General features: G+C 48.3%; 1 protein-coding gene across 1 annotated transcript; it reads right to left on the bottom strand.

Moving 5' to 3' along the window:
* Window positions 1-7,262: 7,262 nt before the first annotated feature.
* CYTL1 (cytokine like 1) lies at window positions 7,263-11,944 on the bottom strand. The gene is made up of 4 exons (XM_032397307.1): window positions 11,766-11,944; window positions 9,894-9,938; window positions 9,442-9,570; window positions 7,263-7,916 (listed from the first exon to the last, which is right to left on the bottom strand). Exons 1-4 carry the CDS (start codon window positions 11,910-11,912, stop codon window positions 7,833-7,835), a joined length of 405 nt encoding a protein of 134 aa, XP_032253198.1. The 5' UTR covers window positions 11,913-11,944; the 3' UTR covers window positions 7,263-7,832.
* Window positions 11,945-22,129: the final 10,185 nt, after the last annotated feature.

The raw sequence follows: 22,129 nt of genomic DNA, 5'->3' as shown, positions 1-22,129 counted from the left end.
CTGTGTTCTTTAACAGAAGCCATAGGACGTTTTTCAACAGGGGAAGGACGCAATCTAAGTGATGCTTCAACCGGCTTATTCTGGCTGCGGTGTGGCACTTGGATGGGAGGGGCAAGAATGGAAGCCAGAAGCCGAAGCGACTGAAGCCCATGCTCCAGGCAGGTGGTCCCGATGACCTTGCCTGGGGGGCGGGCAACAGGTATGGAGACAAGAGCACGGGCTCAGGGGATTTAGTCAGGCTTCGTCAGTACCTGTAAAGAGATTTATTATAAGGAATTGGCGCACATGATGATTGGGACTGAGAAGTCTCCTGGTCTGTTGTCTACAAGCTGGAGACCTTGGGAAGCCGGTGGCGTAGTTCAAGTCCGAGTCTGAAGACTGAGAATTGGAGAGTCAGTGGTGTGAGTCCTGGTCAGAGGGCATGCCATCAGGCAGAGCGAACAGAATTTTTGTCAGAATTTAGTTCAGTTGTAAGGCACCCAGCTGGTGTCAGAGACTTGCTCCTTAGCGTGAAACCGCCCCCCACCCCCCGCTAACACACACACATTGGAACTGGGTGCAGAAGCACATCCGTCCATGTTTTTGGTGGAAGCCAATGGTGTCAGATGGGGCCATTTTTTTGAGACAAGAAAGGTCAATGGACAAGTAGAACAAGAGTTGACAAGCTAATTCTGAGACATTTGAGAGATTCCAGATAACAAAGTACTTGGAAAATTAGTCTAAACCTCCTGGGGAAGTCTGTGGGGTGGGAGGCATGGGTTTGGGTATCATAAACATGCTGACAAAGTTGCAGGACCAGATGAGAATCTGGGAGGAAGTGCAGAGAGGGGTGCTGGTCCAGGACAAAATGCTGGGACACACCAGCTTCAGAGGTGGGACGCAGGAGGAGGGTCAGCAAAGGAGAAGGGCACAGTCACCAGAGAGAAAGCATAAAGCTAGAGAAGTGTGCGGCGCAACAGTCCGGGAGACTCAGAGACCAATTAAGAGGAGACAGAAAAGATCACCTCACACCTGTCAGAATGGCTAAAATCAACAACACAGGAAACAACAGGTGTTGGTGAGGATGTGGAGAAAGGGGAACCCTCTTGCACTGTTGGTGGGAATGTAAAGTGGTGCAGCCACTCTGGAAAACAGTGTGGAGGTTCCTCAAAAAGTTAAAAATAGAGCTACCTACAACCCAGCAATTGCACTACTGGGTATTTACCCAAAGAATACAGAAGCACGGACTCAAAGGGATACATGCACTTCAGTGTTTATAACAGCATTATTTACAATAGCCAAGCTATGGAAACAGCCTGTGTCCATCAACAGATGAATGGATAAAGAAGATGTGATATATGTGTGTGTGTGTGTGTGTGTGTGTGTGTGTGTGTGTGTAATGGAATATTACTCAGCCATGAAAAAGAATGAGATCTCGCCATTTGCAACATGGATGGAACTAGAGGGTATTATGCTAAGTGAAATAAGTCAGAGAAAGACAAATCCCATATGATTCTCTCATATGTGGAATTTAAGAAACAAAACAAACACAGATTTAAAAAAAAAAAAAGGAGAGAAACCAAGAGATTCTTAATGACAGAGAATACACTGATGTTACCAGAGGGGAAGGGGGTGGGGAATGGGTTAAATAGGTGATGGGCATTAAGGAGGGCACTTGCAATGAGCACTAGGTGTTGTATGGAAGTGTTGAATCACTATATCATACACTTTAAACTAATTACACTATATGTTAACTATATTGTAATTTTAAAAAAAGAAAAAAAGGGGGAGAAGAAAAGTGACCCTAGATTTGACAGCGTGGAGCTCAGGGATGCTTTCATAAGAGTGGTTCTATGGGTGGGGTGGTGAGAAGTCAGACAGAAATGTGCAAGGAATGAACTGGAGGTGAGGAAATTGGATTTTGTCCCAAGGGCAGTGGGGAACCACTGAAGACTTGTCAATAGGTGTGTCACCTGCTCAGATTTGGTCGTTCACGTACTACAAGGACAATGTTTTGGGGGGACAGTAAATAATAGGTAAACCTGCAGAATCAGAAGGTACATCGATGTGAAATGAGAAATGCTCCATGTTTTGCATCCGCACCAAGCCCCCTTCCCCCTAAGATTTGATGCTCATAATGATCAGGATGAAGGTGGGAATAATAGTAATAATGGTGACATTAGTGAGTATTTGCTAAATGTCAAGACTGTGCTCAGCAACTTACATGACTTATTTTACTGAGTCCTCAGCTCAACTTTCTGGGGAAGGTGTTCTTACTGTTTTTCAGCTGAGGCCAGGAAAGTGAGGGGAAATTGAAAGACAGCAAGTAATTTGCTCAAGACCCACAGATAGAGGGGAGATGAAGCCAGAGGGACAACAGAGGGTGTGGGGGCGGCTGATGAAGGACCCTGTGACCATGGTCAGGACTTGGGTTTTACTCTGAGTGAAATGGGGAGCCAGTGAGGGTTCTGAGCAGAAGAAAGATGTAAGACGACTAATGGATCACTCTGGCTGATGTGCTGAGAATAAGCTGTATGGGGCAAGGGTAGAAACAGCTATGACAGTGGGACACAAACACCAGTGACCTTGGGCCAAGTTGCTAGTAGTGGAAGTGGTGAGAAGTGGTCAGATTCTGGGTCTATTTGGAAGTTAGAGAGGGAGGGATTTTTGATGATGCATTGGATGTAGATTATGTGAGAAAGAGAAGGATCAAATTTGACCCCAGCCTTCTTGGTCCTGATGTAAAGATGGTGTCCAAAGCTATGACACCAGGGTGGTCACCAAGACAGTGAGTGCAGACAAAGGAGAAGGAAGGACCCAGGGCTGAGCCTGGATCACACAGCTGCTGAGAAAAGAGAAGAGGGGGAGCCCCAAAGGAGACAGAAGAGGGGACCAGTGAGGCGGGAGAGACCCTGAGGGTAGGGTCACAGGCTCCAGCTGAGGAAGGTGCAGCAAGGAGGAAGTGATCAACCAGCTCGAGTCTGATGATTGCCATGAATATAAAAATATAAAATAGTTGCGAGAGAGAAAGAGAGGTTGTCCAGAAAAGAGACTTGCTTCTTCTTACCAGGGGTTCAGCATAGAAGTTACACTTCAGTGGAATGAAGAATTCTACAGGTTTTCAAGGGGGGGGGGATGGAAAGACAGCCCAGCATTTGACAAGATTTACAGCGTTCAGGAAACACTGAGATTCAATGCCTAAGGAAATGGATGTGTGTGTGTATGTGTGTGTATGGTGGGGGGGAATAGCAGTAGGCGAACCAGAGAAGACCAGGGCCATATCAGGAAAGCCTTATGAGGAACCACTGGTGAGCACCCAGGATAATGGAAGTAGTTTTGCACTTTATAAACACCCCTCTGGCTGATGGTGGATGGACTTGGAGGTAGGGAGGAGGAAGTCGGGACACCACTGCTGTTCTCCAGGAGGGAGGCTAGAAGAAGGGTTTATTGGAAATTGTGATTTTTATCTTGGAAGAGGGAGTACTCAGTACTTTTGCACTGCAAGTACTCTGATGAACAAAAGTTCATAAATTAAAATTTTTTTTATTTAAATTCAATTTAATTAACATACAGTATATTATTAGTTTCAGGGATAGAGTGATTCATCAGTTGCATACAACACCCAGTGCTCATTATAGCCCCTCCTTAATGCCCATCACCCAGTTTCCCCATCCCCCCACCCACCTCCCCTCCAGCAACCCTCAGTTTGTTCCCTATAGTTGAGAGTCTCTTATGGTTTAATTTTTGAAAATTTTTAGATGTTCGTAAGTTCCTAAGCAACTACTAAATTTGCTCTTGATGTTATTAGAGCTAATTAGAGCAAAGTAGAAACCTTACTAGGGGCCAGATGTTGTAAGTGCTTTGAAAGCGTGAATTTGCATTATCCCCTAAACAAGCCTATGGAGGTTTTATTATTGTCATTCCCATTTCACAGATGGGAAAATTGAGGCACAAAGAGGCTAAGTAAATTGCCCACTGACACACAGCTAACAAGCGAGTGGCTCTGCTTTGTTTCACCAGGTGAGTTTAGTCAGTTGAAGAAACAGAACATGGGCTCTATCAACTAAGAACACAATGAGGTTATAAAGCAACCAGAAGCATTTATTTGGGGTTTAGGAATTACAGTCCAGGAGCCAGAGTGGACAGGCATTGAAAGTGTGCCGGCATGGAGGGAGGGGTGCAGGTTTCTAAAGGCAAAATCCACAAGGTTACATAAGTTGTTTTGAAAGAATTATGATTAGTGCTGGCAGAGTTTGAACTGACCATCTAATACACGATTGGCTCTTTGGCTAACAGGCATCCAAAGTAGAAGGATGTGTTCCAGGAGGTGTTTGGAGTTTGCAGTTGACCAAAGTCAAGCCTGTGGTGTTCTGAGAATTGAAATAGGAGAGGTGCATAGGCCCTGCTTCCTCAATATCCTCCCGACTCTACTTTGAGTGACTCTCTTAGCCATGCTTACTCCATTCTGAATCTTCATTCACAGCTGTAACTATTAACAGGTCCGTGAGGAAAAAAAATCCCTTCTGACGGGGCAGCCTCAGGGGAAAGGACCAGTGATAGCCAGACTCTCACCTGGGACCAAAAGAGCCCCTGGTAGGTGAGACCTGTCAGAGGTCTAAGTTCTGAGCAAACACTGCACATCGAGTTTGAGAAGGTTCTGAGCTGATGTTGAGGTGGTAAAGAGCAAATGGAGAAGTCAAGAGAGACAGAATAAGATAGGGTTGACCAGCTGGCTGTGGAGAAAGAAGAAGGCATCCTGGGTGGTGCCCTATCATCTGGCTTGGGGATGCTGGCCCACGGGGGTGGAGTAGTGTCCTTGATTTGCTATACTTAAAATTCAAAGCAAGAGATCCCTTATGACAACCCCCAACCACTGGGTTCCAGTCTCCCTGCCTCGAAAGGGATTCTCCTTATGTGACCTTGGTTATACAACTGGTATGGGATAGACACCCTGCCAAAATGTCCCTGGCAGGTCTTACCAAAATGAATGTTGTTTATATTCTGACCCCACTCCAACTTCAGCTCTGCAAATGTCTCCTCTGCTAATCTAAGAGGAGGAATTCTTTACTTTTCATCTCAATATTTGCCGAGTTTATAATAAGCACTCGGTAAATATTGAAGACATGAGCAAACAAATGAATGTCTGAAATGTGTAAATTAGTCCTTGTCTTTAGGGGTTTATTTTGCTACCTGGAAATAGCAAAGTGTTAGCAGAGCTCTGGAATGAAGACGTCTAGCCCTTGGCTCTTTGTCTGGAATCCCTCCACCACCCCTTACCAGCTGTCTGGGGGAATCACCTATCCTTTGGACCTGAGTGTGTTTTCTCCACCATAAATCCAGGTGGATAATGCCCACCCGGGGGCAACATCATTGTGAAGGGTCAGCGGGCAAATGCGTGCATGCTGTCCGTTTGGTACCATGCCTCCATATTTAGTGTCTGTCAGGAAGTGGTAGCTGGTGGTGGTGGTGACAGAGTTAGTTTGTTGCATAATTTCCTTCTGTGAAGGGGTTATCTCTTGAAAGAATGATTGTTGTGAGTTGAAGTTTATCTCTCAAAAAGGTATGTTGAAGCCCTTACCCCTTGAGTGGGTGACTGTGACCTTATTTGGAAATAGGGTCTCGGCAGATGTTATCAAATTAAGATGAGGTTATGCTCCATTAAGGTGGGCCCTAATCCAATAATTGGTGTCCTTATAGGAAAAGTGGATTTGGTTTCTTTTGTTTTGTTTCTTCAGCTTTATTGAGGTGTAAGTGACAAATAAAATTGTATGTATTTAAAATATATAATATGGTGTTTTGACATGCTATACTTTGTAAAATATTTACCACAACCCAGTTAATTAACACATCTATCACCTCACAGAGTTACTTTGTGTGTGTGTGTGTGTGTGTGTGTAGTGAGGACACTTAAGTTCTACTCTTAGCAAATTTCAAGTATACAATACAGTATTATTAACTAGAGTCACCATGCTGTCCATTAGATCCCCAGAGCTTATTCATCTTATAATTGAAGTCTTGTACCCCTTGACAACATCTCTCCATCTCCCCCAGCACCTCAGTGCCTAGTAAGCACCATTCTACTCTCTCTCTCTGTGAATTCAACCTCTCCCCGCCCCAAAGTTCACATATAAGTGAGGTCACACAGTATTTAACTTTCTCTGTCTGGCTAATTTCACTTAGCATGATGCTCTCAAGGTTTATCCATGTTGTTGCAAATGGAAAGATTTCCTTCTTTCTCACTGCTGAGTAATATTTCACTGTGTGTGTATATGTACACATACATACATGTATACATTGTATACATACATACATACATATATTACATTTTTATGCATTTATCCATGGATGGAATTTTAGGTTGTTTCCAAATCTTGGCTTTTTGTGAATATACTGTAATGAACATGGCAGTACAGATATCTCTTCAAGATACTGATTTTGTTTCTTTCAGCTATATATCCTGGGATTGTTGGGTCATCTGGTAGGTCTATTTTTAATTTTTTGAGAAACCTCCGTTCTGTGTTCCATAATGGCTGTACCAATTTACATGCCCCCCAACAGTGTGCAAGGGTTCTCTTTTCTCTACATCCTTACCAACACTTAACTGTTGTCTTTTCGATAAAAGCCATCCTCGTAGGTATGAGGGGATGTCTCATTGTGGTTTTGAGTTGAATATCCCTGATGGCTAGTGATATTTTCAGGTATCTTGTGGCCATTTGTATGTCTTCTTTGGAAAACTGTCTACTCAGGTCCTTTGTCCATTTTTTAAATTGGATTACTTGTTTGCCCCCCCCCACTTTTTTTGCTATTGAGTTTATAGAAGTTCCTTATGTACTTTGAATAATAACCCCTCATCAGATATATGGTTTGCAAATATCTTCCCCCATTCCGTAGTTGTCTTTCATTTGATTGATGGTTTCCTGTGCTGTGCAGAGCTTTTTAGTTTCATATAGTCTCATGTGTTTGTTTTTCTTTTGTTGCTTGTGCAGCAACCAAAGACTCAGTGACTTGGTGTTTGTGGGAAGTGCCAGGCACCGCACAGTCTGTGGGTATGACATAAGGTGCAGTCTGCGCCCAGATATAAATGGGAGCATCTCCCAGTACTCGAAGGGCAGACATTCATGCAGGTGGATTGAAACAGACTCAGAAACACCTGTGCATCCCTCAGAAAGAGGGAGAAAGATGCATCTCGCTAAGAGCAGCAACTTTTAGAACGTGCATGAAATCAACACTCTCATATCCAGCCTGGACAAATACAGCACCACATGTGTTTCTCACCATGGAGATAGTCTTTATTGGACTTTTATCACCTTTCAACGAAAGAGTGGTTCCCATCAGCACTATGTAATTATGAACTTTACAGATACACTTTATCTGGCAGTGAAATTTCTTTAAAAATGAAAGTTAACTATAAGGAAAGTTTGTGGTGGGAGAGGGTATGAAATAGAAGCCTGGCTAAATGTAAGCAGATTCCTATCAAGAAAGAAAAATGTTACCAGGACTCCGTTAAAGCACTAATACAAACCTACTGTTTTGCTTGTTCTCAGACTAGATGTTCATACAAGAGACGCGGGTTTGGCCTTTTCTTCTCAGGGATCCAATAAACATCCTTGTGTATCTAACCATCCTGGCAAGACAAAACCACGGGGAAATGAAAGCAAAGCTCCTAATTGTTTTCAAAGTAGGTTCTGGGAGAGGAGCAGAAGCCCTGTATTCCAGAAGGTGGAGAGACGTGACAGCTTCCGATGCTATAGTAACAGGGAGGCCTGGTGGGGGGCGTGGCTTTAGCCCATGGTGTCTGGGCAGCTGATGTAACCGTGGTCCCCTTGCGCTCTCTCTCTCTGGTCAGGACTGCCCTATTTCTGACCGTCTGGCAGGACCGTGGTCACTGGGATTGGGTATTCCAACGCATTGCAGTCATCCGAGAGGAACACCAAATCCTGAAAAAGATGTGCAATAAGCAAGAATGTTACTGAATGTCGCCCCACAGCCCAGACATAACTAGAGGACTCCTGGTTATCTCCAAAGACTGTTCAGTTCTTTCCTTTTGTGTGAAAACTTTCCATTCCTTATTCTCCCAAGGAGAACTGGCCCCGTCTTCATGTTCCTGTAGAACATGATATAATACTGCATTATAAATATAAATAATACTGTATTATAATTATATCTTCTTCCTGTCTTCCCTCTGCAGACCAAGGGGAGAGGGAGTGAGGAGGGCAATGGGTGTGGGGAGGAAATCCGTAAGAAACCTTAGATGCATGAACAAATAAATTAAACTCAATAGCTAATTATTTATCCTGATGACTTACTCTGGGCCAGGCCTGGTGCTAGGAATTCTATGTATGGTCACTTTGCTAGGGTTCTTAGGATCAAGGGACTTACTGCAACAGCCCCTCCTCACACACATGGTTAGGGTGTACTTATTATCCTTCCAACGATGGCGTGAGGGGGGCATAATTATGTCTCCAGTTCACAAATGAGGGAATGTGGCTCAGAGAGGTGACGAGTTGCTCCCATCAGGGAAGCGGGAAGACCGACGGGAGCTCAGGTCTGTGCCCTTGGGATCCCATGACTCTGCTTTTTTTGGTAGTGCTGATTTTCTGCATTTTTCTGTCTCCTTCCCCTCTTCTATGGGAAGCCTCCTATCACAGAGCATCTGAAGCCCTTCTTTTTTTTTTTTTTTTAATTTTATTATGTTATGTTAGTCACCATACAATACATCATTAGTTTTTGATGTGGTGATCCACAATCCATTGTTTTCGTATAACACCCAGGGCTCCATGCAGTACGTGCCCTCCTTAATACCCATCATCGGGCTAACCAATCCCCACTCCCCTCTAAAACCCTGTTTGTTTGTCAGAGTCCATAGTCTCTCATGGTTCATCTCTTCCTCCAATTTCCTCCCCACTTTATTTTTCCCTTCCTTCTCCTAATGTCCTCCATGCTATTCCTTATGTTCCACAAATAAGTGAAACCATATGATAATTGACTTTCTCTACTTGACTTATTTCACTTAGCGTAATCTCCTCCAGTCCCATCCATGTTGATGTAAAAGTTAGGTATTCCTCCTTTCTGATGGCTGAGTAATATTCCGTTGTATAGAAGCCCTTCTTTTAGAAAGTCTCCTCCGACTAGTCTCCTCCTCCTCCCCTCCTCCTAGAAAGTCTCCTCCGACCCTGGCGCTCTGGAGCTCCCTGAATTCATGGCCCTCTCCCCCCAAACCTCTACTCCATTTGGCTCCTAGCAGAGTCTGTCTTATATGGTTAGCATGTGGTCCTGGGTGTTGTCCCCACACCAGTGTGAGCTCATGGAAGGGAGGGCCTAGGCCTTTGTGAACTGGAAGCACCCCAAAATGTTTCTCTTCCTCCTCCTCATCTCCCCACACCCCCAGAGTTCCTCTTTTAAAAGCCCTGAGCATCTTGGGTGATAACAAGCAGAAAAGGTATTTTCAGTAGTGTCACTTACTCTCCTGCAGAACGAGTTCATGATGGTGTACAGTTTCCGCACTTTGTCCTTCAAGGCATCCACCTGGGCCACCTTCCAGCACTGGGACGATGCCACGAAGTCCCGCAGCTTGGCCAGCACACAGTAATTCTGGGAGTGGACAGCAGGGAGGGCATCGTGGGGGAGGTCAGTAGCCAGAGGGACAGGAGTTGGGGACTCCTGCATCCTTCTGCACGGGGTCTCTCCCCACCCCCCTGCCTCCCCAGGCAGGAAGACCGTCTATTTTTTTTTTTTTTTTAAGATTTTTTATTTATTTGACAGAGAGAGACACAGCGAGAGAGGGAACACAAGCAGGGGGAGTGGGAGAGGGAGAAGCAGGCTTCCCGCAGAGCAGGACCCTGGGATCATGACCTGAGCCGAAGGCAGACGCTTAACAACTGAGCCACCCAGGTGCCCCAGGAAGACTGTCTTACGTGTATATCCAGGTAGAGCGTGGGAAGGTATCTCACACACGGCTCCTGCAGAAGGGAAGATGGATTACGATGACACCCACAGGGATGCACCCTCAGTTGCTCACAGAAGGCTCTCTGCCACCCTCCAACAGCCAGACAGCACCAGGGCCTTCCTTGATCTGATTTGCTTACACACACACACACACACACACACACACACACACACACAGATTTGACTACCTATGCTTAGTCGGAAAGCTGAAATACTCTCCCCCAGAATGTTATAGCAGCAGTTACCTCTAGGTGGTAAAATGGCAAGTAATATTATTTTCTTCTTTGTCCTTTGTGCATTTTCCAACTGGTCTATAAAGTATGGTGGTCTCCCCCTTATACGTAGGGGATATAGTCCAGGGCCCCAGTGGATGCACGAAACCATAAATTGTACTGAACCCTATATATAGTATGTTTGTTCCTATACATACGTACAAACCTAGATAAAGTCTAATTTATAAATCAGGCACAGTAAGAGATTAACAACAATTATTACTAATCAACTAGAACAATTATAACAACGTACTATCATAAAAGTTATGTGAATGTGACCTCTCTCTCTCAAAATCTCTTCCTGTACTGTACTCACCCTTTTTGTGATGATTTGAGATGATAAAGTGCCCACGTGAGGAGATGAATGACGTAGGCATGTGATGTAGGGTTAGGCTACCACTGACCTTCTGACCACGTCAGAAGGGGGCTCATCTGCTTCCGGGTCACTGTGGACCGCGGATAGGGGGGCCTACTATGTATGCCTTTTATAATTAGGAAAAACATACACATTATTTAAGTTTTAAAAGAAAAGAAAAGATGTTAGGGTATCATAACCCCACATCTGAGAAACATTACATTTCGTTTGAAGCGTTTACAAGGGGTGAAGAGACACTTTTAGACACTTTTAAATTTTATCAAAGCTTTTTTTTAAGTGGGAGAGTGGCAGAGGGAGAAACAGAATCTTAAGCAGATTTCCAGCTGAGCTCAGAGCCCGACGCGGGGCTCGATCTCACGCCCCTGAGATCATGACCTGAGCTGAAATCAAGAGTTGTATGCTCAACCAACTGAGCCCCCCTGTTCCCAGGTGCCCCAAATTGTATCAAAGCTTTTAATGAAGCTTAATGCGTTTGTTTCTATCCTGGATAAGCAGCCAGGGGGGCCTGGGTTCTGGTTCTGGGCAACCCCTCCGGAACCTGCCTCCCTGAGCCGTGGGTCTGCTTGTGAAAAGAGCAGCGCTTACAGTGCTCACATTCCTGGGGTGTCCCCTGCCCAGCACTGTGCTACCATGTCTCATTCACGCCTTCCCCATCGCGGCTCCCGAAGCTGGTGGTGGGCACTGGACCAGCCCTTTCACAGCTCAGCACACAGAGATTCAGGGGCTGAGCTGTCTGCCCAGGGTAAACAGCAGTAAGGGGAGGGCACGTCCTGGGGGGGTCCCCCCTTAGCCCTCACTCATAATCACCAGGCTTCCGAAGAGAATAACCTTAATTCTGTGTTCCTCCTTAACTCAGGAGTTCCAGGCTCCTTGGCAAGGTTTGTTTTTTCCTTTTTTTTTTCTTTTACATTTTACAACAGACCCTCTGGTTGTTGCTGGCAAGTTACCAACAAAGACAAGGCATTGTGATGTCTCTGATAGATTTTCCTTGTATTTAAAAAAAGATGCAAACCACTGTCATTCGTATTTAATAGGATGGGAATAAAATGCAAACCCTTGAGATTAACATTGGCCAGAAAAGAAAAACAGTGTATTGTGTTTTTTTTTTTTCCTGGTCCAAAGGCAAGTTTTGGGGACCTGGGCTTGAATTGAACCTCCTGGTCCGCGGGGGGGGGGGGGGGGGGGGGACTCACCGAGGGCTCCAAGGCCTGCAGGCTCTGGAAGTCACCAGTGACCTCCCGGCTCAGGCTCAGCATCCTGGAGTAGCAGGTCGGGGGAGCCGGCTTCGAGGAGGGGGGCCCGGCCAGAAGCAGCAGCAGGGCGAGCAGCCTGGGCGTCATGGTACAGAGGCAGGCTCACTGCGTCCTGTGGCCGATGGCAGGCACCCCTTTAATAAAACAGCAGCTTGGGGGTGGTCCTCCACGCCTCCTCCGCTTCCTGTGGGGCCCAGCCAAGGCCATCCAGCACACCCACCTGGCCCTGGACACTGGATCCTTTCAGACCTAAAGCCCCCTCCACCCCCCGCCCCCGTGTGAGAGGAGGGGCTGCTTGGGGGTGTGTGGGACACCTGGAAGGGACACGCAGGCCCTTCCTCTCCCACACTTCCAATAGAAGTTTCTCTCTGGGCAGGGGCTTTCCAGAAATGGTAGGACCGGGTGATGAGGGGGCAGGGGACAAGAGTAAGACAAGGATGGATGAGGGGTGGGCAGTCAGGCTCTGCAGTTAGAATGGGGACCCTGTCGTAAACCAGAACAGAAGTGGGGGGGGGAAGGGGCTGGAAGTGAAGGACTGAGTGCCAGGGATCCAGGGCCTGGGGTCAGGCAGCCTGGTGTCAGCGTCCACCCACTGACCACCCAGCAGGAGCTTGGGCAGTCATTCTCCCTTTGAGCAGCTGTGTCTCTGCATCTGGACGTGGGGCTCATGGGGCGGGGGATGTGTGAGCACCCCCCACCCTGAAGCCCGGCCACTTCAAGCCCCCGGCACAGGCCCCAGTACAAAACAGATGCTCAGGAAGGGCTGGTTCTCCAAATGTGCGGCTCTTTTAGTGACTAGGCTCTGCACGCAGGGCTCGGTGCAGACAACCAGTTAAAGATAAGCTCTCTCCTTAGATGCTCAGTGCAGCGCATGGTTGCCCACTTCCGGTGATGCCCTTGGGCAGGTTTCTTGGCTCGTTCCTCCCTCTCGTTATATGTGCAATGGGGATGATAAAAGCACCTAGCTCAGAGGCCCGTAGTGAGGAATAAAAGACGCCGAGCTAATGTCAGAGTCTCCATTCCCACATGTGACCTTGTGAGGCAGCTACCCCAGAAACAGTCCCATTTTCCAGGTGAGAAAATGGAGGCTCAGAGAGTCACGAAGCTGGAGGTGAACGGGTCCAGACAGGACTTTGTGCCCCGTCCTCATCCATCCTTCTATCCCCCTGTGAGGATCGAAACCCTCAGAGTCAGAGATGAGTTGGGGTCCCTGGACAGCCCAAGCAAGACTAAGGAACCATCAAGGACAAGGAGCTGTCAGAGAGAGGAAGAGCATCACTTGGCACCACTTCTGTGACAGTCGTCCCAGCGGTGGTCACACACCCCGTGAGCCCCCATCGGGTGAGTGGGGTTATTCCCATTTCCCAGACGAGGAAGCAGAAAGCCTCAGGGGACATGAAACTGGTCAAGATCACGAGGCTAATGAAGAACAGAAATCTGGGCCTGTGTCTGTCTGTCTGTCTCCGACCTCTCTGGCTGTAAGGGAGGGTAGGAAGGGTGTGTGTCCAGCTCCAGCCTCCCCCTGCTGTGTCTGCCCTGAGAAATCCCATCCTGATCCGGTGCCCACGCAGCCCCTGTCCGTAAACAGAGTAGCATCACTCTGGTCTCTTCCAGGCCTGAGGTTTTATTTACCTAGCTTTCTGGTGTTAAAGCCCTGGGAGGGGATACCAGCCATGGCCCCCCTCTCCGGCAGGTGAGTGTGTGTTCTCTCAACACCTTTACTGAGATGACCTGGGGACAGTCTCTGAGGCACCCTCTTGGACAGGGCAGGACTATGTGTGTTTGGAGCGGGGGCAAGCGGCCAACAGAGAGGTGGTTTTCCTCTGGATGAAGGAGTCTCCTCAAGCCCTCCATGGAGGTGCCTAGGGCGTGGGCCTCCCTGTCGGACAAGCCAGCCCAGCCAGGGATGCCAGGCCAGCTTTGAAATGCTTGGGGCTTCTGGATGGTTCATTGAACGAGGTTCCAATTCAGGACAGGGAGGAAAAACAAGCCCATGCACCAAAGCAAGTCCTTGGACCATTCAGATTGAGGGGATGTTGCCGGAAAACAGGAGTGGTCTGGGCGTTTGAAGTCGAGATAAACATGTTGCTGGGAGAGCCAGCCTCGTTTCACTCGGGATACTGTGTGTGGCTGTTGATGGAGCTTCTTGGGCAAATCGGAGGCTTCCGCTGCACCCCAAGCCCCAAACACTGAGCGGACAGGACCTCATCTCCCTCCCTTACCACTCCTTTCTCATTTCTGTTCAGCAGCCTGCAGCCAGCTGGGCAGAGCAGATCCATAAGGAAGGTTTTGCCAAGTTAACCTGATGGTTGTTCATCCTGTTACTCAGAGCGAGGCACGAGCCCGGGAGGAAGGCACAGAGCGCAGCTGAATCAGCCCCACCCCGGCTGCCAGAGACCCCCTGCCCTGGGTGCGGGCAGACCTCCGGAACCCACATGTGTGTTCTGCTCACCAAGTCCTTTGCTGCTCCCTGCTTTGCACCCCCGGCCCCAGCCCCTTCCACGGCTCCTTCAGCATCAGGCTGCTCCGTTTGGAAGGTGACTGTTAAAAATACAGGCAGGAATTCCCCGACAGATTAAAGTCTTTGTCTTCCTGCAAAGGTTTCTCCCATACCCCACGTAGTGTGTTAGAGCATGAGCCCCATGTTGGTACCTCGTTATGCCAGGACAGCCGAACAGCCAGAGCTAACGAGCAGATGACTCTCAGCAGATGTCCGTCATTTTCTTTGAATGGATTCTTTGTTGATTCACTGGACACATAGTATTTTTTTTAAGATTTTATTTATTTATTTGGGAGAGAGAGAGCGAGCATGGGGAGGGGGAGGGGCAGAGGGAGAAGCAGGCTTCCCACAGAGCACGGAGCCCGACGCGGGGCTCGATCCCAGGACCCTGGGATCATGACCTGAGCCGAAGACAGATGCTTAACTGACTGAACCACCCAGGCGCCCCTGGGCACGCAGGATTTAATGAGAGTCTGCAGTGGGCAGGCCTGAGATGGACAGGACGGACGAGATGGTGAGTGATGGAGATGGAGCTGCTGTCCTCGTGGAGGAGAGGAAAGAGACCCATTAAGTCCCCAGAGCACATGGGGTGATGGCGGGACAGCAGACTTCAGGTCCGGCCTTGAGGAGGCTCCATCTGCCAGGTGAGGGATGCTGTGGGGAAGTGGGATGGGTGTGAGGTGGGGGGGGCGTGGTGCATGAGCGAGAGAGAATTTGGAAGATCCTCTTATGGTGGCTTTGAAGACCTTGGAAGCGTCCACAGCCCAGGAACACAGGAAGCCTCCAGAGGCTGGAAAAGGCGAGGAAAAAGATTCTCCCTTAGATCTTCCGGAAAGGAACGCAACCCTGCCCAGACCTTGATTTTAGCCTATTGAGACCCAGGGTGGACTTCTGACTTCCAGAACTCTGAGACAGACGGTGCTGTTTTAAGCCACTCAGTTTGTGGTGATTTGCTACGCAGCCATAGGAAATTACCACGCTATCTCTCTGGGGTTCAGAATAACAGAGATTAAGGTGGGAGGAACTTAGAAATGATCTCCACCAACCTGCCTTGTGCTTTAGCTTCCTCCCCTGTCTCCCCGTCAAGTGCGCATCCAGAGTCTGCTTGCATACCTCCGTGGATGGGGAGCTCATTGCCTGCTGGAGCCACCCTCCAGGCTCAGGGTGGCTCTGGCTAATGCAAATTCTTCCCAAGATGAAGGTGAGTTGTGATGACTCCCTGGTGCTGCCATCCTTAGCTTAAAACTCTGGTAACTTCTTTCCCAGAACAACCCTGTAGACCCTAAGGCCACCCTCATTCCTCAGTCTGTCCCCAAGCACTCATCACTGACCCTCCAGACAGATTCAGCTCTCTTTCAGAGCAAACATCCATCCCCATGTCTTGGACCCTTTTCTGTGGAAGTGGCTTCAAGATTTTTTCCCATATGGTCGTATCATGATTAATTTCTCACCGCCTGGAGTCCTTTCTCCTCCCAGGAAGCATCTCTAAAACAGAAATCCACTCTTGCCAGCCCCCTGTTTCAAGTTTTTCCCTGGCTCCCCGAGGCCTGGAAGACTGTCTGAGGTCTCCAACCATCCCCTACCAGTCCTTTCCTGGTGATGATGGTGATGCGATGATGATACCTAACTCGGTTCCAAGACCAGGGCAGGTGTTAATGCAGTTATTCTATCATTATCCCTTGGGGGCACCAAGGTCCAGAGAAGTTAAGTGACTTGCTCCAAATCACACAGTATTAGCAGTCACTAGGGCTCATCGTCACCATACCCAAGTGGCCGTCCCCTTTCAAATATGCCATTCCCTCTTCTTGGAGCTCCTTTCCCTCACCTCGCTTCCCTGGTTTGCTGCTTCTCACCCTTCCAGACAGAGCAGAAACGTCACTTTCTCCAGGAAGCCTGCCTTGATGCACAGAGGCTGGATTGGGTCCTTGCCGCCTGCACAGGCTCCCATGGGCCCTGTACTCTCCTCGCTCTGCCAGGCATTGTCCACTCTGGCTGCCGTCTGCTTGCTTACCCATCCCCCATGGGCAGAGCAAGTGTCCCCTCTGTGTCTTTGTGTCCAGAGCTTGGGGCCAACACGAGCATGTGTTCAATAAACATCTTCCTCTGAGTAGCAGTGACCACCCCTTTATTCACCCTGGCGTGTGACAATGTGTTTCACACTATCTGGGACCCAGCCTGGAACATAACCCTTCTTGGGAGGTTTGGGCAGAATGAGGCTGTCACTTCCTTGTTTTGGGTCCCTCTTGTGTCAGGACTGCAGGCTGCAAGTTACAGAAAACACAGCTTGAGATGCCAAAGGCTGAATTTATGGAAAGTGCAACTGGAAAGTACAGAGGTGATGCAGTTCAGGCATGGTGTGACCTAGGAACTCAAGGAAGTCATAAAGAAATCATCTTTTCCTCTCTCCCTATTCCATACTGTGATGGTCTTTTGATGTGTCAACTCTTTTAGGCTACAGTTCCCAGTTATTCAGTCAAACACATATCCAGGTGTTACTGTGAAGGTATTTGTAGGTGTGATTAAAGTCCATAATCAGTGGACTTAAAGGAAAGGAGATTATCCTAGATATTCTGGGTGGGCCTGACTCAATTAGTTGAATTATATTAAGAGCAGAACTGATAAAGAAGAAGAACTTTCCTGGAGAAGAAGAAATTTTGCCTGTGGAGCAGCTTCTGCCCATCCTGTGAGTTTTACTTTGCCTTTCCCGACAGCCTGCCCTACTATTTTGGACTTTCTTGTCTGGCCTCCACAACTGTGTCAGCCAACTCATTAGAGTAAATCCCTTACTCTATCTTTGTTTCTGGTTCTGCTTCTTTGGTTAAACCTGCACTGACACACATGCCATCAGCTCCATCCTAAAGCCAGGTCCCCATGTGGTCACAAAGTGGCTGCCAGTAGAGTCTAGGACACATGCTATGTCATCCCTGTCCAGAGATGTAATGTCTCCCCCATGACCACTAAAGAAAGTCCTGAGCATCATGCTGGTAGCAGACCCTGCCCTTGTTTGTCTTGTGACCTAGCACTTTCATAGTAGTCTGGGACTCCTTTTTAGCATTTCTAGATAAAGAACATTTAATCTTTTCCTTCTCACTGTTCAGACTGGCATAATCCAATAAGGGACACAGGTAACCAGGGAAAAATACTCTTTGCTCCTGGCCCAAGGGGTTATGGGAAATTCCTGAGCAGACTCGCTGTTTTCCTGACCCCTTGTTACCTGGCTTCAACACTGAATCACATCTTTCCCGAATGTTCCCTCCGTTCCTGTCCTAGGAACATGCTCATGATGGCAGCCAAGGTTGAAATGGCCATGGCTGGTTTCAAATCTCTGTTGCCTAATGTCCAACTGGTAGCTGACTTTGGCAGCAATAGGCAGCACCCAGGGGCAGCTTCTGTTATGCATAAAACAGAGTCTCAGAGGTTAACATCAGAGGCTGGTGTTGGAGGCCATTTCTCTGGCAAAAGGGCCACCTCTGTGTCTCCCCACTCCTGCCTGCACTCTGAGGTCAGAAGCTGGAAGCGGGGGGTGCCTGTGCTGTCCGGACCCAGCGGTGACAGCCAGGAGGTTTTTGAGTGGAGAGTAGGTTGAGCCACTAGCCAGAACTTTGCCTCCAGGGTTCCTGTTGACATCAGTGTTCCTTTGATTAAAAGCAACACATCTCCCCCTGTTTAGGTGATGTATTTTTGAGTGTGTTACTTGCGCTCTTGGCAAACCCAAGAGGAAATTTGGCCCACATGGTCCAGAGTGAAGGAATGAAGACAAACACCAGGGCTGGGCTGTGCTTTTGGGCAGTGATTATAAAAAGAATCCCATGTTTTAGAATACAGACCCCTCTCTGAGACTCCAGAACATGGATTCAAATTTTAATGGGATACAGTGTACAGGACATGTTCTCCCAAACGTTTTCCTTGGGCCTGTTTATGCAGAAAGGACTCAGAAAAAGTCTTTCAAGAAGAATCTCAGTTGGCTTAGCAGAAAGAGCACAGGCTTTGGAGGAATACAGACTTTAAATCTCACTTCTGTTATGATGTGAACAAATGTTATTATGTGTGCAAATCTTGTCATCCCTCGTCTGCCTCTGACGCGTGGGATTTACAACATTTACTGCCGAGTTTTCATGGAGATAGAATAAACACGAAGCAACCAGGGTGACTGTAGGAGCCTTGGTATTCCTTTTATCTTCTCTTTCTTTTCATTTTTTTTTTTTTTTCCTGCTTGTAGGCCTTGTTCTTTAACTCCATCTCAGGCCAGTTCTTAGCTCCCCGCTATGGCACTGGTGATGGGCACGGGACCCAGGGTGGACCAGTCCGTGTCCTTCCCTGGGATTAATAGATGGGAACAGGGAGAAAGTTGCTCTCTCATCCCACTGAAGTCCCCACTGTGGCCTCCAGCAGTTCTGTCTCTGCCGGAGGAGCAGGCAAACCCAGAATGTGCATGAGCAGAGCTGGGAGGTAGATGGAGAGTCTGGATGGAGCTGCGTCCCTGATTCCAGTCCCAGAGGCAGAGTCCTGCAATTCCTCTGTGGACTCTGTAAGCCACCTGGGCTCATTTCTGGCTGCAGACTTAGTATTGGGGTCTCCCCAGAGCTCCTTTCAGTGAGCTTTCTTCTTTCTCTTACAAATGAGAGTCCTGACTAATATGGTCCCCAACAGAGAGCCCAGCACAGAGTGGATGCTCACACTTACTGCTTTCTCTCTGATGACTCACTACCTAATGGCAGTCATTAGTGCTGGTCACCAAAGACGTCCAGGCTCCTCTCTCCTGGCCCCACGCTGGGATGGAGCTTCCCGCCCCCTTTAAGCTACGCATGGCCATGTGAATTATTTTGTGTATCGACACATAAGAGGACATGATGTTGCTGGTTTGAAGGCAGAGGGAGCAAAATGGGAAGGAATGCAGTGGCCATCAGGAGCTGACGGTGGCCCCAGGTGGCAGCCAGCAGAGAATGGGAACCGCAGACTCACAGCCATAAGGAACTGGGTTCTGTCTCTGAATGAGCCTGGGGATGGATTCTTCCCCAGGGTCCCCAGATAGGAGTCCCGGTCTGTGAGACCCAGCCAGGAGAACCCAGCTCATTCCACCCAGACATCTGCCATCCTGAGCTGTGAGCTAATGAATGGGTGTTATTTTCAGCCTTCAAGTTTGTGGGAATTCATTACATAGCAATAGGAAATGAATGCACTGAGCAATACATTATTATTTGAGGTAATTCATAGAGGATTATAATTTTTCACTTAACACACAGGTAATATTCCCCATGCCTTACGATGGTTTATTTGTCAATGTCTTTGTCAGACTCAGGCTTCCTGGTAGCAGGAGCTGAGCTGGTCCTCTGTGTATTCCCCAGGCAGAGAGCACAGGCCTGGACAGGAGGCTTGAAGAAGACGTGAAGGTGACACTTGGCAAAATCATGAAGCTGACGCAGCTCTTCCTCCAGCTTCTGCATCCCGTTGTGCCTGGTGTGGGGACACGGGAGTGAGTAACAGAGGACAGGGATGCAGAGCTTGCTGAGTGCCTGGGGCTGTGTTGGAGCCCCGTGCATGCTCCCCAAGGCCATCCTCCTAAGAACCCCACTGGTAGGTTCTGGAATCCTTACATCCCTATGTTACCGATGGGACACTAGTGGGCAAGAAGTTAAGTAACTTGCTCAAGGTAACACAATTAATCAATAGTGGAGGCCAGGTTCAAACCAGACAGGCTGGTTCAAATCTGTGTTTTTTTTTTTTTTTTTAATTTTATTGTTATGTTAGTCACCATACAATACATCATTAGTTTTTGATGCGGTGATCCACGATCCATTGTTTTCATATAACACCCAGGGCTCCATGCAGTACGTGCCCTCCTTAATACCCATCACCGGGCTAACCAATCCCCCCTCCCCCCTCCCCTCTAAAACCCTGTTTGTTTGTCAGAGTCCATAGTCTCTCATGGTTCATCTCTCCCTCCAATTCCCCCCCCCATTTTTCCCTTCCTTCTCCTAATGTCCTCCATGCTATTCCTTATGTTCCACAAATAAGTGAAATCATATGATAATTGACTTTCTCTGCTTGACTTATTTCACTTGTGTTTCTATCCTCCTCTCTATGCTGCCGCCTAAGACAAGGGCCTTAATAAATACTTGCCGAGGGACAGAGAAAAGACAAAAAGGAAGAAAATAATTTCCCGAGATGCCAACAAGCCGTGAGACATAGGGCAGCTCCTTACCCTATCTTAGAGCCTTAATTTCCTTGAAACATGAGGGGTGACTTCATTTAAAGTAATGTTTTGGATTTTTTCTTCATTCTAAATGTGGTGATTCATTGCTTGTAAGGGGCCAGTCATGGGAATACTGAATCCTTTCCCCCCTGGGCAGTCCGAGCCTGCTGGCTACAGCAGCAGGTCAGGCTCTTGTCCCCCCCCTTGCAAGGTGCTTGACCCCCGGGCTCTTAGTGTCCTCAGGCCCCTCACAGAGTGGCGGTCATGAGGATTCAGGCAGAATGGGGGACGCTCAGTGAAGAGTAATCTCCCTTCCCAGACCCCATCTCCTGAGCACCTGGGAAATTCCCTGCTGCTAGCAGATAGCATTGTTGTATTAGAGATTATGTTCAGAGACCCAGGTTTCCCCCCCCCCCCGATTTTGCGTACAGGACACTGAATGATTCACACAACACATTTGTTTTGAACAAGTGAACAGAATTGACTTAGCTGAACAGGTAGCTGATTGTATCAGTGTCATACATATAACCCAGACTTCTTTTAAATCTCAAACCTGGGACTCGCTACCTGGTTACGGCCCCTGATCTATGGAAAATCTATACCTTGGCTTCTATCTTTAATAATTCCTTTTCTAATGAAAGAGGATCTATTTCTTGTGCAATGTGGTGAGCATTTCTAGAGCTCAGCTCTATTCCCCTGTACCCGTGAAAAACAACTTTTATTGTGGCAAAGTTTACATAAAATGATTTTTTTTTTTACCATTTTAACCATTTTTAAGTGAACAGGTCGGTGGTATTAAGCACTTTCTCACTGTTATACGGCCGTCACCACTGTCCACCTCCAGACATCTTCCCAGACTGAAGCTCTTGAACACCAAGCACCCATGTCCCCCCTACCCCAGCTCCCGGCACCCACCATTCTACTTTCCCTTAGAGGCCCAGCTTGTTCAGAGGTTGGAAATCCAACCAAAGAGCCCAACTGAGGGCTCACACTCTAGAACTGAGGGACCAGAGCATTTCTGGCTCGCAGAGGGGCTCCATGCCTGGAGTGGCTTTCACTCTCCAGCTACCTGACTTAAGCTCTCTGTTTCCTCGCCTATGAACGGAGACAGCTCCAGTGGCCCCCAGGGCTGAGAGAGGATTCAGTGGTCAATTATGCAGAGCCCTTAGCCTGGTGCAGAGTAAGCAGTGTGGGTTGGCGGCTATTATTTCTGTGATTTTCAGCTCCAGGAACACAGTGCACCCTCAGCACACGCCTCCATCCAGGACCACAGAGGTGCTGGGGCCCACCTGTCTCCACCCCAGGAACCGCCCCGGACGTGGGCCTAGCGGGGGGACGGGGAGGGTTGGTGGGCTGAATGAATACACGATGCCCTTTGTGGCGCCCCAACGTGGAAGGCCACCTGGAGTCCCGCGCGGTCCACCGCCTCCACGAGCCGGCATCCCCAGCGGGGCTCTGACATCCCCTCTGCTTTCCAGCTCCCGCGGCCTCCAGCTTCTGTGAAGTCAGGGTTTCGTCCCTCGGGAAGCTCTCTGAGTGCTTTGGCCTCTCTCCTTTCAGGAAGCCTCTGAGCCAACACACACCCGGGGCAGGAAGCGGGCGCGAGGAACT

Source organism: Phoca vitulina, unplaced genomic scaffold (genome assembly GCF_004348235.1).
Source record: "Phoca vitulina isolate PV1807 unplaced genomic scaffold, GSC_HSeal_1.0 scaffold3, whole genome shotgun sequence".
Taxonomy (NCBI): domain Eukaryota; kingdom Metazoa; phylum Chordata; class Mammalia; order Carnivora; family Phocidae; genus Phoca; species Phoca vitulina.
Note: the sequence above shows the minus strand (reverse complement) of the source record. Positions and strands in the feature narration are given on the sequence as shown.

What these genes read in the sequence shown, in the direction of transcription:
- CYTL1 (XM_032397307.1), bottom strand. Translation starts at nt 11,912, where the DNA reads ATGACGCCCAGGCTGCTCGCCCTGCTGCTGCTTCTGGCCGGGCCCCCC. An exon ending in CGCTCTACCTGGATATACAC is followed by an intron (nt 9,571 to 9,893) that starts GTAAGACAGTCT and finishes GTCCACTCCCAG; the next exon opens with AATTACTGTGTGCTGGCCAA. An exon ending in TGAACTCGTTCTGCAGGAGA is followed by an intron (nt 7,917 to 9,441) that starts GTAAGTGACACT and finishes CATCTTTTTCAG; the next exon opens with GATTTGGTGTTCCTCTCGGA.